Here is a 19,979-nt window from a genome sequence, read left to right as displayed (position 1 = left end):
TCAGGGACACATAGCTCAAAGATGTCTCAGGCCAAATTTGAACTCATCTTCTTGATTTCAGGGATAGAAATCTATCTCCTGTATCACCTAGCTTCCTCTGTTTGAAAGATACTATATGAAAGATATTTCTCCCCAGTAGGAATCTTTTCCCCAATATTCAGCTCTAAGAGAAAACTGAAATTTGAAAAATTGTAAAGCATTTTTAAAATTAAATTCTAAGCTATGAAATTTCTCTGTCCACCAACCCACTGAAAAGACAAATACTACAAAACCCATTCCAAATAGGAAGTCAGGTAAAAGAATTTCTGCATTAGCCATGTTCTGCATCCCCAACCTCTAAAAAAAAGAAAAGATATGCTTCAGTCTCCATTATGAGTCTATCAGTTCTCAATCTGGAAGTGGATAGTATTTTTCATTATGAATTCTTTGGAATTGTTGTGGGTCATTGTGCTGATCAGTTACTAAGTCACAGTTGATTATTTTTACAATGTTACTGTTAATGCATAAATTGTTCTCCAGGTCTGCTCAACTCATTTTTCATCAGTTCCCATAAGTCTTGCCAGGTTTTTCTCAGACCTTCCCCTTCCTTTCTTACAGCACAATAGAATAGCATTCCATCAAATTCATCTACCAAATACGGTTTTTATTCTTGTTCAGTTGTTTCAGTAGTATCTAACTCTTCATGACTCCATTTGTAGTTTTTTGGCATTTCCTCCTTCAGCTCATTTTACAGATGAGAAAACAGAGGTAAATAGGGTTAAGTGACTTGCCCAAGGTCACACTACTAGTAAATGTCAGAGGCCAGATTTTAACTCAAGAAGATGAGTCTTTCTGACCTAGACATGGTGCTCTATCCACTGGACCACCTGGGTACATCTTGCTAAGCCATTCCTCAACTAATGAGCATCCCCTCAATTTCCAGTTCTTTGCTACCACAAAAAGAAGTGCTCTTAATACTTTTGTACATAGGGATCCTTTTCTTCTTTCCTTGATCTCTTTGAGGTACAGACCTAGTATCAATATTGTGTGTTCAAATATGCATAATGTATTTATTTTTTGGACATAGTTCTAGATTGCTTTCCTTATTGGGTGGACTATTTCACAGCTGTCAGCAGTGCATTAGTTTTTCTATTTTCCTTCATCCCTTCTAGCATTTGTTATTTATCTTTTATGCCATCTTTGATGGTTATGTGGTAGTACCTCAGAGTTACTAATTATTAGTGATTTAAAACCATTTTTCACATGACCTGATAGCTTTGATTTTGACAATTTATCAGTTGGGAAGTGGTACTAACTTCCTATATGTTCTACTAATGAGACTTTTATGAGAGAAACTTGGTGCTAAGATCCTCCCCCCTTCCCCTCCCCCAGTTTCCTACTTTTCCTCTTTTAGCTACGTAAAAGCTTTTTATGTAATCAAAATTATTCCTTTTATTTTCTGTGAACCTCCCTATCTCTTGATAGATGAAATTTTCCCCTATGCAAAGATCTGGCAGGTAATTTCTTCTCTGCTCAGTTAATTGCTTATGATGTCACCTATTATGTCTAAATCATGTACCTATTTTGAGCTTTTCTTGATTGTGTTGTTGTTATATAGTACGAGATGCCAGTCTGCCAGAATTCTTTCCAGTTTTCTCAAGTTTTTCTCAGATAGAGAGTTCTTGTCCCAACAGCTGGAATCTTTGCCTTTATCAAGCACTTCTGTATGTATTGTATCTAATATGCTACATTGATCAGCCTCTCTATTTCTTATGCAGTACCAAATTTAGATAAGATTGTTATTTTTGTTATATTGACTCGATCTACTCATTAACAATATTTCTCCATTTACTTAAATAATTATGTTCATATAATTCCTGTTTGTGTGTCTTGAGAGGTAGACAATCTTCTTAAGCTTTTATACTGTCTCTAGCTATTTTCAATTTTTTCTTTCTATCATATTATGCAGAAATGATGAGGCCTTTTGTAGATTCATTTTAGATCTTGCAAATTTTCTGAAGTTATTAATAGTTTCCATTAAGTTTTTAGTTTGACTCTCTAGGGTTTTCTAAATCATATCATTTGCAGAAAGTAATAGTTTTATTTCATCTTTGCCCATGCTTATTCCTTCAGTTTATTTTTCTTATTGCATAGTTAGCATTTCTATTACAGTATTGAATAAAAATGGTGATAATGGACATCTATGCTTCAGCTTATTCTTACTGTTCTTGCTATTTGTGCTATATTGCTCTAGTCTCTTATTTAAAGCTTTTGCTTCAATATTAAATTAGGAAAATTAGTCTTTAGTTTTCTTCTGTATTTTAGCTCTCTCTGATTCCTAAATCAATCACTATCAATAACCTTTGTGTTATAGAAAGAAATTGGTAAGACTCATTTTTTATCTATTATTTTTTCAAACAGTTTATATTGTAATATTGGAATTAATATTTTTTAGAATTCATTTATAAATCCATCTGGTGTTGGGGTTTTTTCCTTAGGAAAATCTTGTTTGACTTTTCCACTCAAAATAGGATTATTTAATTATTCTATTTTCTGTTGTGGTAATATGTGTAATTTGTATTTTTAATAAATATTCATCCATTCAGGTTGTCAGTTTTATTGGCATATAGTTGGGCAAAATAGTCCTTAATAATTACTGTAATTTCATCTTCATGGGTTGTGAATTTACCCTTTTCACTTTCTATACTGGTAATTTGGTTGTCTTTCTTTTTTTAGTCAGTGGTTTATATGTTTCGTTGTTCATTTTGCCCCAGAAAACCAACTCCTTTTATTTGACTTCAGTGATTTGGTTTGGTTTTTGCTCTCAATTTTATTATTAATCTCCCCTTTGATTTTTAGGATTTCTATTTTGTTTAATTGTTAGTTTAAAATTTGTTGCTTTTGTAGTTTTTTTAAACTGCTTACCCAAGTTGTTGATCTGCTCTTTTCCTCTTTTATTTATTGTAAGTATTTAGTTATAAAAGTTTTGAATGTCATGCTTTATTTGTATCACACAAATTTTGATATGTTGTCTCATTGTTGTCATTATCTTTAATGAAATAGTTGTTTGTATGCTTTGTTCTTTGATCTCGTTCTTTAGGATTAGGTTGTTTAGTTTCTAATTAATTTTTAATATGTGCTTTAAATGAACTTTATTGAACGTAATTTTTATTCTGTTATAGTTAGAAACATATGCACTTAATAGTTAGCCTCTTTTGCATTTTTTTGTGAGATTTTTATGCCCTGATACATGGTAATTTTTTTCAATAGGCCATGCACAGCTGAGAGATCCCTATACTTCCATTCAGTATTCTCTAGAGGTGTATCATACTTACCTTGTCTGTAATTCTATTCACCTGCTTAATTTCTTTCTTGTTTATGTTATGTTTAGATTTATCTAGGTCTGAGATAAGTAATTCAAGTCCTCTGCTAGCATAATTTTACTATTTCTTCCAGTAACTCATTTAACTTTTCCTTCAAGAATTTGGATATTTTATCATTTGGTACATGTATGTTCAGTATTGATATTAATTTATTGTCTTTGGCATCTTTTATAAAATTGTAGTTCTCTCTTTTAATTAGATCTGTTTTTGCTCTTGCTTTGTCTGAGATCAAGATTGCTACATCTGCCTTTTTTCACTTGAGGCAAAGTATAATAATAGACTTTGCTCCAGTCCCCTTTTTAATGCTGCATGTATCCTTTTGTTTCAAGTGTGTTTGTCTCTCACTCTTGCCATTTTGCCTCCTCCTTGATGCAGCTTTTAAATATATAAGTATATTTTCTACCTTCTTACCCTCCAACCCAAATGCACTTCCCACCCCCAACTGAAAATATAAGAAAAAACAAACTCATTACAGTCATATGTATGTCCATCAAAATGAATTTCCACATAGGCCAGGTCCAAAACAATTTTTTGCATTCTGAATTCCTTTCCTTTTTCAGAAGATGGATAGTATCATCATTAGTCCTCTAGAATTCTGGTTAGTTGTGGTAATAAGGGTTCAGCACAATAGTATGTAATCACATTTTTATACCTTATTCAACTATTCTCTTACTTACAGGCACTCCCTCAAATTTTTTTTTGTACATGCTTAAGAGTTTGGTTTGCTGAGGACTTATTTCCCCAGACCCCACTCCAACCTACCCTTTTAACTTCCCCTTCCCCCTCTTCTCTCCTTCCCTCCTATTTTCCTGTCATTTGAAATGGATTTTTGTGTTTGTGTATTCTTGTTTCTGTGACCCAGTTCAGATGAGGAGATTCAAGTGACAGCATTTCCCCTTTACCTCCTTCCTTTTATTTATATCGCTATCTACTTGTGTACCCTAATTATGTCAGATAATTTTTCCTAGCCTTCCTTTTTCTTCCCCCCTAGTATTTTTCTCTTCTCCCTTCTTTGCATTCTTTTCTTAAAATTACTAAATTACTAAGACTTAGTAAAACCACTCCCAAGCCTTGTCTAATTGAACTTCCTCTATGAACCTCAGTCATGTTCAGAGGGGACACATGTATCATCTCACCATATTTCAATGTGAGCAGTTCATCATTATTTATTCCTAACTGATTTTAGTCTCATAGTTCATTCATGTTTATGTTTGTACATTTCTTTCACTTCTGTGCTTGTCTGAAAGCCCATGTCCCTTCTGAAATAATAGTATACTAAGTTCTCTACTCCTTTTTAGTGGTGACTGCTGTATGCAGTCCTGACTGTGGCTCCTCCTTACTTGAACTCTTTATTTCTGACTGATTGCAGGAAGCTTTCAATTTTGACTGTGATATTCCTGGGAATTACTGTTAAGAGGTTTCTTTTAGAAGGTAACTGATGGTTTCTCTCTATTTCCATTTTGCCTTCTGTTTCCAAGAGATTTGGGCAATTTTACTTTAAATTTTCTTGGAATATGATGTCCTTGTTTTAATATTTCTTGTGTACTCATGAAATCATTGATTTTTACTTGGTCTATTCAAATTTTCAGGGAGTTTGTTGCTTGGGCAAGGTTTTGTACCTCTTGTTGAGCTTTTCCCTTTCCAATTCTTTCTTGTATTTGCTCCAATTTCTTTTCCATTTTTTTTCTTACACTCACTTCATTTATAAAAACACTTTTTAAAATTTTGCTTCATTTCTTCTTGGAGTTCTGGTTAGGTTTGTGCCTAAGCTTTGTTTCTCTCTGAGGCGGTCCTTGTGGATGTTTTGGAGTCATTTTCTTTTTCTCCATTTCTGTCATGTATCCCAGCTTGTGCAGCATTTTCAAAGATTCATAGATGTTCCAAGCCCTATGTTCTGATTCTCCTTCCCTAAGCTTTATTTTTGTTATAGTTATTAACACATTTTCTTTTAAGTGTGTGTTAAATTTAACATAATATTAACAAATTTTCTATTTGTTTTCCCTTAGGAATTTTTTTTGTTCTCTGCGTATTTTTAAATGTCCTATTTATCTTCTTCCTTTTTCATCTTTATTACTACCCACTTACTCATCCCTAATATTAATATGCTTCTTGTGATCCTATCATATGGAGTACCACATTCTCAGAGTTGTATCCAGCCCAAAGGCATCAGAGAAACACATGGGGTACATAAGCAGACTTTAGTGTATTACTGATGCTAGATGCTAGGCATATAAGATAGTATTCATAATACATATCATCAGAAAAATAGAATGGATTCCATCACACTAGATAGATTCTCTATAGATGATTTATTAAGAGGTAGACAAGGACTGAGCAGGGTGAGATGTAGCAGACACTGTAGTTTCCACCACTGGAAGTGAAAACTACATCAGTGAGATTTTTGTTGTTGTTGCTCAATCTTGTCTGATTCTTCATGACCTTGTGTCGCTTTTTCTTGGCAAAAGTCCTGGAGTGGTTTGCAGTTTACTTCTCTAGCTCATTTTACAAATGAGGAAACTGAGGCAAATAGTGACTTGCTCAGGGTCACACAGCTGCTAAGTGCCTGAGGCCAGATTTGAACTCAGGAAGATGAGTCTTCCTGAATCTATGTCTGGTACTCTATCCAGTATGTCACCTAGCTGCCCACACATCAATGAGATTACAGATTCATTAAATAAAGGATCTGTAACACTGAATATTTAAGTTCACAGCAGCAGCAACCCTTGAGAAATATACCAGGAATCTTAAGAATTTTTTCCCCTTTTTTTGTAAAAGTACCATTAAGTCAATTTCAGATAATTAAAGGAAAGGAATGTATACTTAAGTAAAATTCAGATGAACATCAACCCATCTTATTTTTCTTTTCAGAACCTGCCTAAGAAAAAATAAAATGTTTCCTCCTCTGTTCATCATGCACAGCATTCCTCAACTTGTATTCCAACCTCAGATTAATTCGAGAGGAATTTCTGTTTCCAATTTTGTAAGCTTTTTTTTTTTACTGACGCAGCTGTTGTACATTTTGACCTGGTACTTTTGTTTTCAATAATATACTGAAACATAATTAGGGATGAAATGTGATTGATATTGGAGTATAGTTTGCAGAATTTTAAACTGTTTTTGTACTGCTACAGTCCATTCTGAGCTTAAATGAAATTTTATCATTTGCTGATAATTGTTGTTCAGTCCTAACTGACCCTAAATGACTCCATTTAGGGTTTTTTTTTTTTTGGCAAAGATACTGGAGTGATTTGCCATTTCCTTGTCCAGCTCATTTTATAGTTGAGGAACTGAGGCAAATATAGACATTTGTCTGGGGTCAAGTGTCTTCCTGACTTTAGGCTCAATACTCTATCCACTGTGCCACCTAGCTGCTGATTTGGTGATAAATATGGCTCAAAGTTTTTGGTTTTTTTTTTTCCTTTGGGAGAAGAGTCAAATAGTGTATCTGAATGGAAAGAACTCAGAGCAGTTGTGCTAGGCGTCTTGTATTTATATATTAACAGCAACTTGAGATCTCTGTACTCTGTACCAGGACTTGAAAGGTAAATTTCAGAACTATATAATACCAAAAGTTAGATCACAATGACTCATTTTTCTATCCCATGGAATGAATGGTGACAAGTCTGTAAGCAGCAAACAGTTGCAAACAGTATTCGCACTTTGTTGATCTGACCTTGGTTAATTTTTTTAACAGTCTAAAAAAACTAAGTAGTCTTATTCCCTAGTTGCTTTTTGTATTTTTGGTGTCATAACTAAGATATATGTTTCTAAACTCTGTGGCAACCTCCCCCCCCTTTTTTATAATAACAATTACACTAACCTACACAGTCAAATGCAGCAACAAATCCTACAGTATAATTTATCTGTCATGATCCTATGTTGACTGACAGTGACAGATGTAATTATTTAGATTCTGCATTTGCTCTCTCAGATTGATCTAATTTTTACATAGTATATTAAAGAAAGAACAATGCTTTGCCTGTCAATTAGAGTGAATTTTCTTTGCTAGGTTCATTTTGATTGATATGTTGCATTTTGTTTTCATGGGGGAAATTTTTTGTAGGAAAATTTAGAAATTTTAAATTAGAAAATATGCAATCCTTTTGGCTTTGACTTTTTGTCTAAGAGAATCTCACATACCCCCAAGAAGATGCACTCCAAGTTTCAGAAAATCATTAAGATATTAAAAAAAAAAAATTGTGTGGCTTTTAGGAATAGTTGGTTACTCCTGGTTTTTTTTTTTTTAACTTTAATGCCACTTTTATCACATTCCCTACTGATGCAGTATCATCCTGGTCATCTTGTTATCAATCATCTTTTCTCTAAGTTTTTCACTGAGTTTCTCCCCAACGACTATTAGGCTCCTGGGTCCTTCTATCTCCAAAGAACCACTCAGCTATCTGATCGCTCTTATTCTCCATACATAGCTTAAATACCTCCTTTTCAAGTTATATCTAAAGTTAATAATGCCTTTCATGCTGCTCTCAAGTCATCATTAATAATATGCTTCAAACTTCTTACACTGTCCACGCATTCCATTTCCCTTTAAGTTACCTTATATTTTGATTCTTCTGAGATAATGGTTTTCTATCATTTGCATCAATATGACATCACCAGAAGATTACTGATGTTAAAGAAATGAACTTTGTAGCAGGGAGAAGCTTATAGTAATTGACCATATTGTACAGTTCCAGAAATGAACTCTTCCCCAGGCTCCTACTTCATTTTGGGCCCAGCTCAGGTCTCTGCAATATTTGTCCAGAATGTATATATTGATTCAACCAGTTATTGCATAACAAGGTAAAAGTAATAATTTAGACAATATTTTCCAAAGTGGTTGGTTTCACTGAGATGGATTTTGTAGCTTGATATAAATAATGTGATGTAATGTCTTATAAAAAGTCTTTAATATTGTAAATACTTAAGGGGGACAACTACCAGTATTCTGGTAAGCACATTTGGTGAATATGTTATCTCTGTTGTGAACACTTTACATGGTGTCGGTATTGAGTAAATCACTGAACAGAGTTGAAATTATCTGTCTTGTCCCATCTTTGATGAAGTCCTGTGTCATTTTGTTTTATACATGAAAGACATTTTAGCCAAGGAACTTTTATGAGACTGAATCAACTTTATTTTACTGAATCATTTTGACATTAATGAACATTAAACATAGAAGTTATATTTTTGTACTTCTAAGTCAGTTTTGTAACCATGAATAATGACATTTTTATAATATTTAAAGTTTACATAAAAAGGAGTTGATTGTAGAAACTTATAAAAGTCTGCCTTTTTCTTTTATGTTTGCGGTGATGATGCTTTTTCTTGTAAAGATCATATATAGAGAAAGGAAGGAAAGTTGGCTTAATTGCTTAGCACTTTGAAAATATTAACAGATATTATCTCGTTTGCTCCTCACAACAACCCTCAGAAGTAGTTGCTATTATGATTCCCATTTCACAATTAAAGAAACAGAGGCAGACAAAGGGTAAGTGATCTGGCCAGGGCCAAACAGTCAATAAATGTCTGAGGCTGGATTTGAACTCAGAGCTCCTGACTCAGTGCTCAGTTGCATATCCGCTGTACCACCTAGCAGCCCCAGGATGACTTAGCTTAGCTAGACCTCATGCCAAATTATAGCCATATTTTGCACAAAACTACTTTTCTACATTTTGTGAAATAATATAGCTATAATCTTTCAGCATTTTCCTCTCTAGTGTTTTACAAACTGGTTTGAGGTCTAAACTAAAACGGACATGGACATCCTTGGCTTTGCACTTGACTAGAAGATTAAATATTTACTGAGTGAATTTGTTTCTATTCTCATTCATTTTCATTATTGCAGATATTGTTTTATTTAGTTATATTTATCTGAAAAAGAGTAATGGCCAAGGCAAGTCTTTTATTTTTTTTCCTGAAGGGCAACAACTTTGAAAAATTAGTTACATTGCACAGTATATGGAGTGTATTCTCATCTTTATCCTTTGTTATTGTTTACTGTGACCGTTGGTATGGTTTACTGTGACTAGTGGTATGGCTGCTGCACAGACAGCCGATTTTGAAGTAGTAGCAGCATTAAGAGCTTCTCTGAAGTTAGGCTGAGTAGTAGCTAAGATTTTGTAGTTTACTGTTGAGCCCATTAATAAAAAAACCTTTCTGATATGGAATATTATCTATTAGAATTTGTTGTTGTAGCCTTGAATTACCCATGATCTAAACACTTTAAGCAGGCAGTTGGAATTTAGAGAAAGAATTCTAAAGGTAGATAGAAATTAATAATCAACCTCATTTAATTCCTTGTCAGTAATAGAATAAAATTGTAATCAAGTCATATTTCACAGTTGTAGTTTGAGTTATAGAACTTGGATTGGTATCCAGAGGTTATCTGAGAAACTGACTTGATACCCTCCTGACCTATTAATATATAAGTCTTTAGCTGAAAGAAATATTCATAATTTTTCTGCATCTTCTAATCTGTACTGCATGTGGACTCAACGTCCTTATTTGTGAAATGAGATTACAGATTTGGTATGTTGAGGACATTTGGAGTTAGAAAATTTCGGTTCAAATTCCAGCTCTTTCTACTTGACCTTAGGTATGACCTTGGGTAAGTCACTTAACCACTGTGCCTCAGTTTTTTCATCTATAAAATAGAAATGAAGAGAGGTCGTATAGAGAGTCATCCTCAGAGTCAGGAACAACAAAGTCTTGCCTTTGTCACATAGTAGCACTGTGATTTTTGGCAAATCACTTGATCTTTCAATGCCCCAGAACTCATTGGTAACTTTGAAGAGAGCAGAGGCTGAGAAGTGAATGAGTGAGAAGAGAGGAGGTGAAGTCAAGGATTCTAAACAGCATTTTTTAGGAGTTTGGCTGAGAAAAGGGAAGAAAGATAAATTTGGTTGCTTTGTGGGTTTTTTTGTTTTTTTTAAGATGGGGAGATTAGGAAATAGGGAAGGATGTTAATAATTCATGATAGTGAAAGAGTTTCATGAGTAAAGTTTAAAGTCAGTTTTTATTTTAAAATAGGCTTCTCATGCTTATGTCCAAATGTCCAGCTAAGGAGATATCTCAAAGGCAGGTTAAGAAGTAGTTTTTGCTTGCAGACTTTTTTAAACTCGTAAGAAGCTGAGACAATGTCTCTTTTGCTCAGTGTGCACATGTGATACCTGAGAAATTTTTTATTTGATAGTGGCATGTGTAATAGTGTATTATGCCACCAAGTTAAATGAATTTGCCACTTTTTATTGACTTCATGTCTCTCTCTTTCCTTATGACAGTTTATTTATAGTACCTAGTTTAGTCTTCTCCATTCCCTGTCTGTATCCCCATCCTCAGGGACTTCAGTATTCATGCTGATTCCCCATTGTCTTCTCACCTATAATTGTGAATTCTGAACTTTGTTGGATGTTCTTACCCCGCTATTCATCTTTGCCTCATTTGCCATTTCTAAAGCCACCTATCTTTCTTACTATGACCTTCACTCTTTCCTTTCTTGCTAGTCCCCCAATCACTTCCCTGACTTCACTTTTTGTCCTTTCATAATGTTGACTACAGTTCATCTATATGCTGTCTTCTACCCCTTGACAGTATACTTTGCTAAAATGCAACAGTTGGATAGTTCCCCAAACCATCTTCTCATTCCTCCTACTGAAAACCACTGGAAATCACATAGGGTGGCAAAGTCCACTCAAATTTTGTTACATAATCTCAGCAGCTGTCCATAGAAATCCTACAATTATTCCTTGGTTGATTTTCTTTCACCAGATCAGTTTTTCCAGACTTTATCTTCTCAAGCCTTGTAAATCATATTCTCTCTGCCAGAAACTTGCCCCTTATTTTACTGAGAAAATGCAGGCTTTCTGCTGAATTCTGCTCCTCTTCAAAACCCTTTATGTCATCCCCCATTCTCTCCTCCAAAGCTCCCTTTTCCACTTCTTCCCACAGCCAGTCCTTCTCTCATACTCTCTTCCCGAAGTTGTTTTGTGGGACAGTTCTCAATTTCTGCCTGGTGATTCCTTGTTTGGTGTCCTTGTATAATCATTATTTATCTCCTGCCTCCAAGAAAATGTCCCCTAAGTTTCAGTTCTGGGCCCACTACATTTTCTATTTTTGTGGGTTTAGTTATTGTTTCTGTGTAGATAATTTTTAAATTCCACCTATCCAGCCCTAATCTTTCCTGGATTCTAACCCAACCTCACCAGTTGCTAGATAACTTTGTCAGATACTCCTCTTTGACATTTGAAATGCACAGAATGTTTCTTCACACCTCACTCCCAAAATTCCTTTTCTCTTTTCAAATATCCTACGCAAACAGGTTCACAAACTCAGTCACATTTGACTTTTTCCTCTTTTCCTTCCCCACACATACAATTACTTTATGACTTGCAAGTCTTGTATCTCTACATCTTTTATACCCAGCTGCTCTTTTACATTTATGTGGCCTTATCAAGCCCTCATAGCATCTTGCCTAGACTATAATACTAGCCTTCTAATTGGTTTCTCCATTTCCATTTTCTTCTCTTCGGTAGCTGTCAAAATCATCGTCCTAAGGCATAGATCTGACTATGTCACTCCTCAGCTCAAAACTGTTAAGTGATTCTTTATTATGTCTCTAGGATATAATAGAAATTTCTTATCCAAACATTTAACTATTTTCTAAACTCATCATTCTATAAATGTGTTTTTATATAGGTTGTCCCCTAACACTTCAGTGTTCTCCTTCCTCATATCTGCCTTCTAAGAATCCTTAGCTTTCTCTAAGACCCAGCTCAGTTGCCACTTCTATACAAAGACTTTCCTGATTCCATTCCCACTCCACCCCTTCCCACCCTTTTGGTTGTTAGCATTTTCCAACTCTCCAAATTCTCTTGTGTTTACTTTGTATGCTGTACAGATATTTCAGTATTTAATTATCCCCTGTACCTAGTACAGTGCCTTCAACAGAAATACTTAATAAATGCCTTTTGAATTACATAGTTTCACTTGATTTTGCATTTGCTTAAAATTTTTAATTTTTTTCCAGTTGATATATTAGAATCACATTCTTAATTATCAGTGAATTGCCTAAATGAGAACCTTATTTTTCTGTGTTCTTGAGAGAAGAGTCCTCAATTTTCCCTTCTCAAATTCTCCAACTCCCTTGTTTGATCAACTTCCTAATACTTTTAGAATCAAATACAATTTCTTTTGTTTGGCATTTTAAATCCCTTAACCTGGCTCCAACTCACCTTTTCACTTTTATTACATATAACTGTAGTAAGCTTCACACACTCAGATTCGAGCCAAACTACTTTCTTGCTGTTGCTCAGACATGAATTTTCATGCCTTTGCACAAGCTGCTCACTAAGCTGAAATTATATTCTTTTCACCTTCACCCGTTAGAATTCTTAGTTTCCTATAAAGCCAAGCTTAAGTACCATTTCCTTCATTATTACTTTCCCCTAACTGCTACTGTCTCCTCTCAAAAATTACCTTGTATTTACTTACATTTTTACATGTTGATTTGCCATATTGAATGCCTTTGCCTTTAAGGCACAGACTTATATTTTTTTGTCTTTGTAGCTGTAAAGCCAGCATTATACCCAGCACCCAGCAGGTGCTTAAACAGATGCTTGTTGATAGGATTCTTGTGTGGAAAGTCCATTGAGTTGGTAATTCATTATAAGCTGCAGATGCATGGTTGTACAGTGGAAAGAGCACCTGAATTTTAAATCATAGGATTTGAATTCAAATCATTTTTGCTACTTGTCATCCATGTAACCTTGGGCAAGACTCCTATTTTATCTGGACCTCAGCTTCCTCATTTGTAAATGACAAGACTTGTGATCTGTAAGGTCCCTTCCAGCTCTAAATCTGTGATCCTGTGATCTATATATACCACTAGACAAAGATCAGATGTTAATGTAAAAGGTACCTAGTGATTATACATATGGCTGAAATCAAACTTTCCATGATAAAATAAATTTACTTTTAATTCACTAGTTGGTAATTTATGTCAAAGATTTAGCCCTGACCATTTTTTTTTAGTTGATTTTCCATAATATTTTGGAAATTAGTAACCTCCACCCACTGGCTCCTCTGTCATTCCCATTCTTTCACTTATTTCCAATCTCTCCCTGTCTACTGTCCTATTCCCTCCTGCCTATGAATATGCCCATGGCTCCTTTAGCCTGAAAAAATTCTCACTTGATTCTTCTATTCCTGCTATCATCCTTTGTAGCTAAACTCACTCCCTTACAGTCTGGCTTCTGTCTTTATCATTCCACCAAAACTGTTCTCTCTAGAGTTACCAGCAGTTTCTTAGTTGCCAAATCCAATGCCTTTTCTGAATCCTTATCCATCTTGACCTCTCTGCAGCCTCTGACACTCCTTGATATTCCTTTCTCCCAGTTTTTGGAACACAACTCCCTCCTGGTTCTCTTTCTATCTGACCTCTCCTTGGCTCTTCCAGCTCACTCTCTAACCATAGGTGTCTCTTCGGGTTCTGTTCTCTGCCCTCTTCTGTTCTTCTCTACTACTTGTTGATCTCATCACCTTCCAAGGATTTAATTTACATTTTTATGCTGATGATTCTCAAATCTACTTTTCCTTCCCCAGTCTCTCTGCAGATCTCCAGCTGCCTCTCAGACATCTGAGCTGGGTGTCCAGTAGACATCTTAAACTCAGTATATTCAAACAGAACTTATTATCTTTCCCCTAAAACCTCCCCACCCTATCTTCCCTCTTACTGTAGAGGGCACCATCCTCTAAATCCCTCACATATGCAACCTAGGAGTCATCCTGAACTCCTCATTATTTTTCTCATATAGCTCAACACCCCCCTCTCCCATATTTAAGCTAGGGGGCCTGTTGATTTCACTTTTATAACATCTCCCCTTCTCTCCTCTGATACTGCCACCCTCCTAGTGCAGGGCCTCATCACCTTAATCCTAGACTATTACAATAGCCTCCTGGTGGGTCTGTCTGCCCCAAGTCTCTTATCTATTTTCCATTCAGACACTTAAAGTGAGTTTCCTAAAACATAGATCATGTAGTACCCCCTGCCCCATCTGCCCCCACCTGAACCTCCCCATAATCACTACACTCTAGTGGCTTCCTATTGCATCCAGAATCAAATACAAAATGCTATTTAGTATTCAAAACCTTTTATAACCAAACCCCTCTCCTGCTCTCCCCCTCACCCCCACTCCCCTTTCCAGTCTTCTTACACCTTACTCCCTGACAGGTACTCTTTGATACCAGTGACATTGCCTTTCTGCGCCATCTCTCAGTTGAAGGCATTTTCTCTGGTTGTCCATGCCTGGAACATTCTCTCTCTTCCCCTTCCCACTACTGACCTCCCTGGCTTTCTTTAAGTCCCAACTGAAACCCCATATTCTAACCCCTCTTAATTCCAGTGCCTTTCCTTTTTAAATTTATTTTCCATTTGCCTTGTTATGTAAGTTATGTAACTTGTTTTGTTTATATTTGTTTGCATATTATCTCTCTCATTAGATTATAAGCACCATGAGGGTATGAACTTTCTTTTGCCTCTTTTTTTTTTAGCCCCAGCATTTAGCATAGAGCCCGATACATAGTAGCTGCTTAATAAATGTTTATTGAATTTCAATGTCATTTAGGGATGGGGATTGGACCTATGATTTCATTGAGATGGGTAAGCCTTAGATGAGCAACTACCTCTATCAGTGAAGGTCAGCACCTTCTCTGCAATTTACTGCCTTAGAGTTGTTTAAGGGGCCAGCTCTTATCCATTATGCCAACCATAGTACTGTTTCTTTTTTTTCACAGTACTGTTTCCAAAAAGTAAGAAGAACCTTTTCAGTAGGTAGGTCTACAAACAAGTATGAGTAGTATTTTTAGATAGTCTGTAGTCACTATTAATTAGTTTATTCCTCTTACTGAGAAAATTATTTCAAAGTATATTTCATAAAGGAATGTTAAAAATATAATCCATACTTAATAAAAATTGGACAGTGTATCCATGTATTTCAGTGACACTTTAAAGTTTCTTATTCTTACCAGGACTGCTTTTAAGCTCTACTTAAGAAAACAGACAATTCATACTCATTTTCCAATGTCAAACATGTAACTTCAAATTCTAAGATTTCTTCTCCTGACTTTCATTTTAAAGTGGTATTGATAATGCAGAGGAAACGTGGAGCATTGGATAGAGCTGGCCTTGAAGTCAGGAAGAACTGAGTTGAGTCCCTCCTCCTCCTACAAATACTGGCTCTGTGACTCTGAGCAAGTCCCTTAATCTCTCAGTGCCCCCAAGCAACTCTCTAAGGCTATGAATGCACAGCAAGTGCATCTGCTTTCCCAGAGGAAGTTCTTACTGGGAGCTCCCTACATCGATGAAATCACAGGTCCAGTCCAAATATATGTGTGTATGTATGCTTTGTATAAGTGTGTAAAAAAGTATATAGCATGTGATATTTATATGTATGAGAGCTGATCTATTTTCATGTCATTTCATTTCCTTCTGAGAGGTTTTTTGTCTACCTTAGAGGGGGAAGTTGAAGCAAAATGGTGGTGATAATCCATTCATAAATTGTGTAATTATAAATTTTACAAGTTATAATTTAAATTTTACATATTTATAAAGTCTAATTAAAAGTAACTCAAAAATTTAAAGTTTGAATGCTTTAGAAAGTAAAAAACAATGTGGCACCTGTTTAAAATGTTTTTAAAATATGGGAAGAATATTTTGCATTTTCTGATGACAGACTGCCACCATTCATTCTGAGTCCCCTTTTATTTATGCCATTCTGCCTTTTATTTGAAGTCAAAGATAAGAAATTTTGATGTAGTAAATAAATCCCTGTGTAGAATGTCTCAACGTAATGAGTTGAAACTTTTGTTTAGTACACTAGTTTTTATAAAATCATTTTTTCAAATGGCAACAAAGTAAGTTACTTTTTTTTTTTAAGGTGGTTTCAAACACCATCACAGGTTTTTTACCATGCAGCAACAGAACATGGAGGGAAAGATGTATATCCAGGGCAGTGCTTATGGGAAGGTTGTGAGCCTTTTCAGCGACAGAGGTTTTCCTTTATTACCCACTTACAGGTACAGTTTTCTTAATACTCTTTAAACAGGAAAAAAAACTGATTGAATTAAAGAACTTAATACATTGTTTTTTCTTTTCTCTCTCAAAAAGGATAAGCATTGCTCAAGGGATGCTCTGCTTGCAGGATTAAAACAAGATGAATCAGGACAATTAGGAAATCAAAAACCTTCCAACAAGTAAGAATCATAAAGTATAAAGAGAAGGAAAGAACCAAAAATCAGAAGAGATCCTTAAAACTATAGTAGGCAGTGTGATGAAATAGAATGGGCACTGGATTCATAGTCAGGAAAACTGGGTTAGCTTTTCCAGCTAGCTGTGTGATCATAGATAAGTCACTTCATTTCTCTGAGCATTCACTTCCTCTTCTGTCAAATAAGACTGAGACAGATAATGTGTGAGTTGTTTTACAGCTCTGAAATAATTTGATTATATTTCATAGACATTAGAAGGTGGGTCTTAATTCCTTTTCATGGGCATTGGACATTTGTGGGCTTATGGAGAAAAAACTCCTTTCACAGAACTAAGTATTCTTCCTAGAGGCTAATGTGACATATCTTACAGCTATGTGTAGTATAATTTTTAAAATTAGATATGCATTTTTTTCTTCTATAAAGTACTTTTCTTTTTAGGTTTGGAAGTATATAGTACCTAACAGTAAATACTCCCTGCTACTGCATGTGCCAGGCACTTGAGGAGATACAAAGATAATAAGACACTATTGCTACCTTCAATACATTTATAATCTAATAATAAATATTTCCTCTCTCATCTTATCTATTTTCTTGAATGGTCGGTACTGCTCTTTTTTAGTTATTTAGGATTAAGAATGAAAAACATTCTTTCACATGACATTTTTAACATAATAGTCTTAGTGAATGAATCAGAATCTACTTCAAGTTTTCCATTTACAATTTCAATACATTGGGAAACTTTCTCAAGACTTCCCTGTTTTGCTTAGATAATCAACATCTTCTCAATTGCCCAGGTTTATAACTGTAGCTGTTCTTGAGCCACATAGCTTATCACTTTCCATATCTTGTTAATTTTGCCTCAACAATGTCTCTCTTAACCCTCACCTCTGCTCTATTTCAGGCCCTTATCATTTCTTACTTGGACTATTGCAATAGACTCCTAATTCATCTTCCTGATTCCAGCCTCCCTACTACAGCCCATCTTCCAAACAGCTTCTAAATTGATTTTCTAAAAGCACAAATTTGACTGTGTCATTTCCTTTCCAAATATTTCAGGGGGCTTCTTACTCCATCCAGGATAAAGTACAAAATCCTTTTTCCTATATTCCAGCTAGCTGTCCCCTTTTTAGTTTTTTTTTTTTTTTTACCTTTTTTTAAAAAGTTTTCTGCCCTTTTTTCTTTGTGCATTCACACATAGTTCCCCACATTAGGAAATTACTACTTCCTTACCTTGCTTCTTAGATTGCCGAGCTTCCTGTAAAGCACAGATCACATGGCACCTATTACACAGGCCTTTTCTGATCTTTCATTTTTAGTATGTGCTTCCTTTGGAAATTACTTGTTTCATATTTTACATACTTTGTACTTACTTATTTGTATACATGTCACCCTTGCTCCATTACTCCCTGCTCCTCAATGAAATGTAAACTAGGGACTGTTGTTTTTGTCCCAGTGCTTAGTACAGTGCCATACATACACTAAGCATTTAATAAAATTTTGTCAGACTAAATCGTGAACCAGGAGAGTGTGTTGTGTCACAGAAATCAAGAAAAGAAAATTTATAGGTAGGTTTTGGTTGGATAACAACGTCAAATGTTGTAGAGAACTAAAGGATGAAGACAAAAAAAAAAAAGACCACTAGATTTACCAGTGAATGCCTTATTGAAATATATAGGATCTCTGAATAGTATGCCAGAATGGGTTAATGTTTTTTTTCTTCTAGATCTAGAAAAATATTATGTCTTGATTTAAGTTCCTAAAAGTAAGGAAGACTAAATAATAATTCTTTTAAGTACATCTGCCATAATTCCATACTGTAACCATGTTGCAATCTTGTTGAGATTGTAATCCATCCACACATAATAGTTAGCATTTATATATTACCTACTGTGTTCCAGATACTTATATTTCATTTCATTCTCAAAACAATTCTGTGAGATTGGTGCTAGTAAGTTACCCAAGGTCACATAGCTAGGCCTAGCACTCTTTTCACTGCTCCATCTAACTGCTTTTCATCAACTTATGTGACTATTACCTAAATTTTTTCATAGATCTGCCCAATTTGTTGGGAGACTTGTATTCTAGGTCTCTTATGTTGGTACCATTATAGCACAAAGGCTGTCCATCTGTTGTGTCTTGATGCGTACTTGTACTTAAGTAAAATTATTTTAACCTAGAATGTTTATGTCATTGCTCTGTGTATAATTTACCAACTTACAGGTTCCATTTTCATTTTAATATGCTCATAGTTCTTTCTAAGGTATGAATTCCAAAACTTTTCTCCCACAATTAGTTTATAATAGTAATATCCTCTTCTCCCCTTTAAAAAAAAAAATCTAGCATTTTTTTCTTTATTGTTCACTTAACCAAAGTAGCCAACTCAAAAGTGGTCTGTAAATAGTAAGAGCCATGCTTTACCAAAACTAACAAAAATAATGTGAATGCTTAACTATGGAAGGCTTTTATTAGCCTATTCCTGAAGGTTAAAAGTAGTCCCCTGAAGAGGCAATGTCTTAATCATTCTCAGTCTCTCTCTTAGAAAGGATAATGTTTAATGGTTTCCTCCTCTTCCTCTGATCAATTTAGGCAGCCAGCTGCAGGGGGTTCAACCTCAACTCCCAGAACACAAAAGGCCATTGTAAATCATCCCAGTGCTGCCCTCATGGCACTTAGGAGGGGATCAAGAAACCTTGTCTTTAGAGATTTCACAGTAAGTGCACACTGGATCTCATTTTTACAAAGCAAGAATAGTGTGATCTAACTATTGAAGTATTCTTCTTTGTTTTTAAGGATGAAAAAGAGGGACCAATAACTAAACACATTCGACTAACTGCTGCCTTAATATTAAAAAATATTGGTAAATATTCAGAATGTGGTCGAAGGTAAGTAATGTTCTCCTTGAATCAAGATCTCAAGTAATGTTTTAAAAAGTTAACTGCTGAATTTATTTAATTCTTAGAAGGAAGAGCTTCATATAATAATTTGGCAGTTTCACATATAAGCCATTCTTGTTCTACAGTATATATTACAGAAATGCTTTGATGTGGTCAAGTTTAGAATTTTTTTTTAAACTGATGTAGCAACTTAATCAGGCATGTTTTATTAACAGTTTTACATGTATATTCAGAGCATTGTGGTAATTTGAGGACGTAAGATTTTTTTTGTCATAAATTTTTAAGCCAAAAAGAAGCATGAAGCCTAAAGGATGAAAAAGTAGAGAAGAGCCTAAAAGATGTGCTTTTAACTTGATTTGTTTACATTTCTTTTCTTTGGCAGATCCTAATAAATACAACTGTTTTGTTTTGTGTCTCTTTTTGTCTGAATTTTTTTTTTTTAAAAACATGGGTACAACTA

The 19,979-nt window shown here is 34.9% G+C and overlaps 1 protein-coding gene across 7 annotated transcripts in view; it reads left to right on the top strand.

The window, feature by feature from the left end:
* The window catches only part of ARID2 (AT-rich interaction domain 2), a 221,847-nt gene that overhangs the window by 200,219 nt on the left and 1,649 nt on the right, over positions 1-19,979 (top strand). For 6 of the 7 annotated variants that reach the window (XM_072654251.1, XM_072654255.1, XM_072654254.1 and 3 more), the window contains 4 exons: positions 16,295-16,433; positions 16,525-16,610; positions 19,212-19,335; positions 19,416-19,507. In XM_072654251.1, the coding sequence (XP_072510352.1) occupies positions 16,295-16,433; positions 16,525-16,610; positions 19,212-19,335; positions 19,416-19,507 (441 nt within the window). The remainder of the gene's footprint in view (positions 1-16,294; positions 16,434-16,524; positions 16,611-19,211; positions 19,336-19,415; positions 19,508-19,979) is intronic. The other variant, XM_072654253.1, reaches the window with a different exon arrangement.

This window comes from Notamacropus eugenii, chromosome 3 (genome assembly GCF_028372415.1).
Source record: "Notamacropus eugenii isolate mMacEug1 chromosome 3, mMacEug1.pri_v2, whole genome shotgun sequence".
Taxonomy (NCBI): Eukaryota; Metazoa; Chordata; class Mammalia; order Diprotodontia; family Macropodidae; genus Notamacropus; species Notamacropus eugenii.
The sequence above is the reverse complement of the archived record's forward strand: the minus strand, read 5'-3'. Positions and strand labels throughout refer to the sequence as shown.